We start from the raw sequence: 8,870 nt of genomic DNA on the forward strand, positions 1-8,870 counted from the left end.
AAAGGTTCTCACTTTCTTTGTTACTTTTCATTTTTTCTATATTTAATAATATTCTTAACATTCATCCTCCCACAATAACAACAGGAAATAGGACTTTTATTTGTACGTAAACAAAGGCATTTCTGTGTGTGTGTGTGTGTGTGTGTGTGTGTGTGTGTTTGTGTGTGTGTGTGTGTGGTGTGTGTGTGTGTGTGTTGTGTGTGGTGTGTGTGTGTGTGTGTGTGTGTGTGTGTGTGTGTGTTGCAGAGGACTTGCGTCGGGCGTTATCTAACAGCAAAGAGGGGTCTGGTCAGAACAAGAAGAAGGGAACACCTGGAGGTGAGAGATGCTACCTGGAGGAGTGAGCTTTATTCTGACGGGGTGTGTTGTGTGTTTCCTGTCAGCCTGGTGAATGTGAGCTTTATTCTGACGGGGTGTGTTGTGTGTTTCCTGTCAGCCTGGTGAATGTGAGCTTTATTCTGACGGGGTGTGTTGTGTGTTTCCTGTCAGCCTGGTGAATGTGAGCTTTATTCTGACGGGGTGTGTTGTGTGTTTCCTGTCAGCCTGGTGAATGTGAGCTTTATTCTGACGGGGTGTGTTGTGTGTTTCCTGTCAGCCTGGTGAATGTGAGCTTTATTCTGACGGGGTGTGTTGTGTGTTTCCTGTCAGCCTGGTGAATGTGAGCTTTATTCTGACGGGGTGTGTTGTGTGTTTCCTGTCAGCGGGGCCCTGCTCTCAGAGATCTTGTCCTCAGGATCAGTTCAGCTTCCTGCTTCAGAGCGGAGCCGCCAACGTCGTGGCTCCAAAGATCTGCTTCCAGAACAAACTGTAGGTGTCGCATCCTAATACGTCCTCCGTAAACACTACCTGCTTCCTTTCAAGTCTTTAAAAAGTGTTCATGATCCCCAGAGGAAGAACCCTGTTGACTTCATACTATCAACGTCAGCTGAAAAGACCTTTTGAAAACTGATTTTATTTTGGCGAGGTATAAGTTCAACAACACGACAAACTGTAGGTGTCGCATCGTAAAACGTCCTCCTCAAACTGTTCATGATCCCCAGAGGAAGAACCCTATTGACTTTACACTATTGTCATCAGCTGGTCAACTTATGAGTGAGCGATATGACGAAACACCCTTTAAAAAACATATCGTATTTCATTTTAAGCTGAAAATACCTTTTTTTATTTTGGCGAGGTATACGATCAACAACACGACAAACTGTAGGTGTCTTTGTCTCGGTGTCTCTAACCTTGTCCCAAACTGTCTTCAGGGTCCTGGGGTCGGTCCTGAATAACGCTGGAGTGGGAATAAACGTGGTTATAATAAACGGTGAGTCCATCAGTGTCTCCGTCCTCATGTCAAAGTGTCTCCTCCCTCACGTCAAAGTGTCTCCGTCCTCATGTCAAAGTGTCTCCTCCCTCACGTCAAAGTGTCTCCTCCCTCATATCAAAGTGTCTCCTCCCTCACGTCAAAGTGTCTCCTCCCTCATGTCAAAGTGTCTCCTCCCTCACGTCAAAGTGTCTCCTCTCTCATGTCAAAGTGTCTCCTCCCTCACGTCAAAGTGTCTCCTCCCTCACGTCAAAGTGTCTCCGTCCTCATGTCAAAGTGTCTCCTCCCTCATGTCAAAGTGTCTCCTCCCTCACGTCAAAGTGTCTCCTCCCTCATGTCAAAGTGTCTCCGTCCTCATGTCAAAGTGTCTCCTCCCTCATGTCAAAGTGTCTCCTCCCTCATGTCAAAGTGTCTCCTCCCTCATATCAAAGTGTCTCCTCCCTCACGTCAAAGTGTCTCCTCCCTCATGTCAAAGTGTCTCCTCCCTCACATCAAAGTGTCTCCTCCCTCACGTCAAAGTGTCTCCTCCCTCATGTCAAAGTGTCTCCTCCCTCACGTCAAAGTGTCTCCTCTCTCATATCAAAGTGTCTCCTCCTCAGGTCGGACAGGAGTCACATTGAAGACAGATTTCTTCAACATGTACAGCGGTGGTACGTAGTGTTGACTTTTTTAACCAAATAAATACCCAGTTATGATTAAACAGTTTCATCCTTATACCTTTTTTTAAACAGTTTTACGTTCGGACATCCTGAGCTCCTCATTCAAACTGTTCCAAAGCTCTAATTATTCTAATAACAAGAAATGGAGGAGATGTAAAGGTGTGTGTGTGTTTCAGATGTGAAGCCTCTGGTGGCGCTGCTGCAGGGCGTGGAGGCGGGCTCCGTGGTTCTGATGGCGTCCTACGATGAGCCCGCCACCAAGTGAGTGATATGTTCCTCTGACAGAAAGCTGCACCTCAGACCCTCGCTCAAATGGGACCCGTTTCCAAATGTGTGATATTCTGAGGGAAACAAAGGAAAACATTTGCCCAAAAATTATATTTTCTAACATTTATTTCTTAAAAATAGGAGAAAAAACGTTGATGTTTAAGTGAAACATCAATGTGAAAATATTGACAGATTCTGTTTTCTGAGTTAATAATATAACATTTAATATTAGGGAGTTTATTCTCCTTTTATTCTATACTCCTTTTAAAAGTATAATTAAGTCATCGTTACGGTGCGTCCACACGTCAGCGTGCGTTAAAGCTTGCCGGTGGGCGTGTCTGGCGTGCGACCAACAACCAATCACATTAATCTCCCGCCCCGGACACACAAGCACGCGGTTTGATTGGCTAGCACTTGTACTGGCATATGATTTGATTGGCTGGCGCTTCCGCCGACGCTTGAAAAGTTGAACTTTTCTCAACTTTCAAAGCGACGCGACGGAACCACAATGCAGTTTGGCAAAGCTTGACGTCACCCCATTCAAAGTGAGTGGGAAGCGTCTCCGTTGAAGCAACGCACGCTGCCGTGTGGACGGGCAGTTATTGTCACCAGTTATTATATTATTTTAGATTGGTTGTTTTTATTTTTAAAATTCGCCAAAAAATATATATTTTCTTTCATTAAATTACGAGAAAAAACGTTGATGTTTAAGTGAAACATATATACGTGAAATATTAATAATAATAATAATACATGGGATTTTTATAGCGCTTTTCCTGGTGCTCAAAGAAAGACGCTTAAATGATTGACAGATTCAATCATTTAGTTTTCTGAGATAATAATCCTTGCTCTTTACGTAATATATCTAAGTATATATCTTTACGTAAATTGTGGTTTTGTTTCCCCCAGGTTGAGCGACGACGCCCGGCAGCTGATCTCGGAGCTCGGCAGCGTTTCGGTGAAATCTCTGGGCTTCAGGGACACCTGGGTGTTTGTGGGGGGGAAAGGAGCCTCCAAGGACAGGGCCGTGGAGAAGGTAATAACCAGGAGCTTTATTCTGCTCCACAGAGCGGTGCAGGGAGGACGTATTTACCCGGAAGTAAGCTGCTGTTCCCTCCACAAAAAGCAACATGATTTCTCCAGAGGATTTAGGAATATTGTAAAAAATAAGATCTGTGGAAAACGAACCTGTTTGATAAATGCACGTTTTGTTCAGCCGGATAATCTCCACATGTCTCCACAGACCTTATTTCCAGATATTTTCCTAAATCCTATGGAGGAATCCCATTGGCTCTGAGACGAGGGAACAGGAAGTGGTAAAATGCTGACTCACTTCCTGGTTTTAGGACTCGTCACTGCACCATTCAATTGCACGGCTCTGTTGAATACTCCATTCTGATTGGTCACTTTGGACAGTTCAGAGGTCGTTAACACTCGATAACACACTGTTGCTAAGCAAAATAATGACCGTTGCTGAGGAGGATCAGGGGCTTGGTGTCGGACTCTGGATTTATTTTTTCAATAACGACCGCCTCGCTGACTTATATTTGAGTTACAGCGTCATTTATGATATATTAATTTAAGAACCGTTTAGATATTCATGTGATCTTATTTTTATATAATTGTGTTTTGATACGGACACTTTCTGTGAATTGATGACGTCAGACACTTGTGTGTTTTTTGGTTGGACGGTGGAAGGTCTACAGTTTCCCGACCACATTATTTGGCTCATTGTTTTAAGTATTTGTGGCATTATTTCTGACGATTGCCTGATATTTGTTTTGTTTTCCTGGAAAGTCGACCAGAGTTTATTGTTTGATAAATCGTAGTTTTGGAGCGGGATTAAACATCATCTCACGTGGCTTCAGAAAGTCTAAACCCTCTGGATCAGTGGTTCTCAACTGGTGGGTCGCGACCCAAAAGTGGGTCGCGGACCCGTTTCAAGTGGGTCGCGGATGTGTGAGTGAAGAAAAAAAAGTTGAAAAAAAAATTCCATTTTTTTTTTTTTTTTTTTGGGAAAAATGCAAACTTTTATTTTGAAGGACCGATTTTCTAACGCTGTGCATTCAGTAGGCGTTGGACTGGAAGTACCGGAGACCATAAATGGTTTTGAAAACTTCTGTCACGTAGTGATCATCTTCTCAATAAAACATCTCTGCTGATGTTTTTTCGAGTCTTCTGGCCAATCAGAATCAAGATTGTTGGCGGAAGTCCCCACGGAGAATAACTGAGGTAGAACTATTCTTTATACATCTATGGGTACAACTTCAGATAGAAATGAACACATAATGAAATATGACCCCCGGTTTGATGATTGACAGGTCACAGAACAATGGGAGCTATCTACCCTTACCCACAATTTAAAGTAAATCACACAGACTATCTCCTCTTCTCGCAGCAAGATGTCAGAACTAAGTGAAAAACAAACAATGGCATAAAATATTATTAATATGTCCGGTAGTAATAGATTTATTTATTTTCTTCTCAGAGTGTACCAGAATGCGTAGTTTATGTTAGTATTTCTAAAAATCTCCTGGGGGAGAATCCCCCAGACCCCCCTGCTGGGGTTGGGTTTTCAGCATGTGTGCCTTTTTATATAGTTCAGCTTTGATTCCATCATCTCATTAAACCTTGTTTAAAAGCATACTTTAGTTCTGTGAAGGGATATATGCACTGTACTTCACTTTTATTAATATTGTATTCTGAAAAGCGTATATATTACAGCACGATTTTTTGTTGAATAGATTTGAGTGCTTCAAAATGTTGGGTCGCGATGTATTGACCAAGTAAAAAGTGGGTCCCGAGGCCTAACCAGTTGAGAACCACTGCTCTGGATCAAACATCATCTTTCTTTGTTTACTGTCGGCATTCCTTGCCTTTTGTTTGTGCGTAATCATTGTTTACATTTTATTTAAATCCCGATACCTCTGCCGCACAACGATTTATATATATATATATATCAGGGTTGCCAACTTTGGGTACTTGGCTGGAGTGAGATTTTGATATCATGGGTTTAATTACACATATGCACACTAAATGACTGCTATCGTGTCAGCAGCGGGACCTTAGCATATATATAGGATATATATACAATATATACAAATACACAATAATGGACACAGACTATAAAGGGCACACAGTTTCATTCACTAGTGAAAGTCAAACATGTTTGGTTCCACTGTTTTATTGTGTGCCTGTCGCGATAAGCAATTAATTGACTTATCGTACGATAAATAAAAATGGCCTCGATACATTTCCATTTACATGAGGATGTGACTAGCAGTTTGAAAGGATGTACTTGAATTATTATTATATATTATCATTATGTCAGTGGTCTAAAATGGTCATACAACGGTGCCGACAATATTATCGTTTATCGCAATAACTTCCGGGAAAATGTATCCAACTAAATTAATTATCGTGAGAGGCCTATACATGAAACACACACACACAAACAAATCTACAGACTTACTCCAAACTGCCAAATATATTAATTAACACACTCTCACTCTCATATACTCTTTGACTCTATTTTGGCCTAGTAGAACAATAAGCAGCAGACTTTTACTTTTTATCATTTCTACTGGATCTCAGATCTGCGCATGCGCCATACGGGTCGGGGACCAACCGGCTCCCACTGCTCTGCTGTCTGTTATCGTTGTTAAGAGTGGTGGGGGCGGGGAGGGAGCAGATCGACAGCTTGAGCAGCTGTCAACTCAACATTGTAAATAACCAACCAAAAACGATCGCCGGTTCATCTTGTTTTTGGCGTGAGAATAGTTTGGGCAGCGTGAGAGCGTGAGATTGAGAGTGAAAGCGTGTATCACACGCCAGATGCGTGAGAGTGGGCAACCCTGATATATGAAGTTTTATTTTGATCTTTAAAAAGACGATCCTAAAATCTCCTATTTTTACAAGAGACTCAGAGTTTCGTTCCACACGTCGACCCTTAAATGGTTTCTGTATCCTGGGGGACACATTTATCTGACGCACCGTGTAAAACAGGTGTAATACAGGGGGGTCACTATCTCATTATCACTGTTACTGTTATTACCCCGCTGCTCGTTATCCCCCTCGTGCCAATACCTTCTTTTTAAACCCTAAAGGGCCGGACACACCAAACTGACACCAAAGAACACGTCCAGACAGACCCGACTGTTGTGTCGCCTCGCGTCTGGAACACACCGCAAAGACTTCAGCCGACAGCCAAGTAGCTCCTACGCACTGTGCATGCGTGAGCGGCAATAACTCTCCTTACCAGCAGGCGGCGGTAGTGTGTATTCTTAATTCAAAAGAGGCAACCGGAAGACAGACTGCGTGATAAATACAAACAGCAAATAGCATGCGTTCCATTTTCACTCTCGTCCATCACAGACGGTTTCACAGACGGTTTCACATAACGACTTATAATCCAAAACTTAGTGCGGTAATCGTTTGTTTGCGTATTTCACTACCGTTTCGCTTCTCATGCACTGATTCGCTAAGCTGAACAGCCAATCAGAGTGATTTATTTTGCCGCCAGCCTCTGCTCCCGATTCAACATGTTCAATCGGCAGCGGAAGGTGTCGGCACGGTCGAAAAAACACGACGGTGCGGGACACACCAATCTGAGTAGGGCGACGGCCAGACATCTATCGATGGCCGAAATGGGCTTGGTGTTTCAGGGCCCTAATACGCTGCCCTAATACGCTGCTCTAATACGCTGCCCTAATACGCTGCCCTAATACGCTGCCCTAATACGCTGCCTAATACGCTGCCCTAATACGCTGCTGCCCTAATACGCTGCCCTAATACGCTGCTGCCCTAATACGCTGCCCTAATACGCTGCTGCCCTAATACGCTGCTGCCCTAATACGCTGCCCGAATACGCTGCCCGAATACGCTGCCCGAATACGCTGCCCGAATACGCTGCCCTAATACGCTGCCCGAATACGCTGCCCGAATACGCTGCCCTAATACGCTGCCCGAATACGCTGCCCTAATACGCTGCTCTAATACGCTGCCCGAATACGCTGCCCTAATACGCTGCCCGAATACGCTGCCCTAATACACTGCTCTAATACGCTGCTGCTCTAATACGCTGCTGCCCGAATACGCTGCCCTAATACACTGCTCTAATACGCTGCTGCTCTAATACGCTGCTGCCCGAATACGCTGCTCTAATACGCTGCCCTAATACGCTGCCCTAATACGCTGCCCTAATACGCTGCTGCTCTAATACGCTGCTGCTCTAATACGCTGCTGCCCGAATACGCTGCTCTAATACGCTGCCCTAATACGCTGCTGCTCTAATACGCTGCTGCCCGAATACGCTGCTCTAATACGCTGCCCTAATACGCTGCTCTAATACGCTGCCCTAATACGCTGCCCTAATACGCTGCTGCTCTAATACGCTGCTGCCCGAATACGCTACCCTAATACGCTGCCCGAATACGCTGCCCGAATACGCTGCCCTAATACGCTGCCCTAATACGCTACCCTAATACGCTGCCCGAATACGCTGCCCTAATACGCTGCCCTAATACGCTACCCCTAATACGCTGCCCGAATACGCTGCCCTAATACGCTGCTCTAATACGCTGCCCTAATACGCTGCCCTAATTAATACGCTGCCCTAATACGCTGCTCTAATACGCTGCCCTAATACGCTGCCCTAATACGCTGCCCTAATACGCTGCCCTAATAAGCTGCTCTAATACGCTGCCCTAATACGCTGCCCTAATACGCTGCCCTAATGCGCTGCCCTAATGCGCTGCCCTAATACGCTGCCCTAATACGCTGCCCTAATACGCTGCCCTAATGCGCTGCCCTAATACGCTGCCCTAATACGCTGCTCTAATACGCTGCCCTAATACGCTGCCCTAATACGCTGCCAGAATCAACTGATGAATAATCCAGTGTTTCCTGTCTCCTGGTTGACGTTTGTCTCTTTCTGTTTGTTTCAGCACGTAAAGAACAATAGAGCGACAAATAAATACGAGCAGTGGCCCGAGCTGGTGGAGGTGCAGGGCTGCATCCCAAAGTACCTGGGCTGAACATCTGCAGAGGAACAGAGGACACTTTGTATAAAAACATCTCACACTCGTATTCGGAAAGTCACAAAGATGTTTATGTGTTTAATCTTTCCTGTTATATTCAAGGCCTCAGCATGTCTCCAGAGGGTCAAGGGTCAACATGAGACACCAAACACAGAGACACACAATGACCCCAGAGACACACACAATGACCCCAGAGACACACACAATGACCCCAAAGACACACACAATGACCACAGAGACACACACAATGACCCCAGAGACACACACAATGACCCCAGAGACACACACAATGACCCCAAAGACACACACAATGACCCCAAAGACACACAATGACCCCAAAGACACACACAATGACCCCAAAGACACACACAATGACCACAGAGACACACACAATGACCCCAAAGACACACACAGTGACCCCAAAGACACACAATGACCCCAGAGACACACACAATGACCCCAAAGACACACACAATGACCCCAAAGACACACACAATGACCACAGAGACACACACAATGACCCCAAAGACACACACAATGACCCCAAAGACACACACAATGACCCCAGAGACACACCACAAATGACCCCCAAGACAC

At 44.8% G+C, this 8,870-nt stretch overlaps 1 protein-coding gene across 1 annotated transcript; it reads left to right on the forward strand.

Annotated features, from left to right (window-relative positions):
* Positions 1–246: 246 nt before the first annotated feature.
* LOC117469700 (protein FAM3C-like) lies at positions 247–8,485 on the forward strand (the record flags this gene model as incomplete). Its single annotated transcript, XM_034114173.1, is given in 7 exon segments — positions 247–318; positions 702–807; positions 1,251–1,309; positions 1,909–1,959; positions 2,145–2,229; positions 3,145–3,271; positions 8,181–8,485. Coding segments are annotated over 7 exon segments (590 nt in total), but the record flags the coding sequence as incomplete, so codon positions are not given.
* Between the last annotated feature and the right edge of the window lie 385 nt (positions 8,486–8,870).

This window comes from Trematomus bernacchii, unplaced genomic scaffold (assembly GCF_902827165.1).
Source record: "Trematomus bernacchii unplaced genomic scaffold, fTreBer1.1, whole genome shotgun sequence".
NCBI classification, from domain to species: Eukaryota; Metazoa; Chordata; class Actinopteri; order Perciformes; family Nototheniidae; genus Trematomus; species Trematomus bernacchii.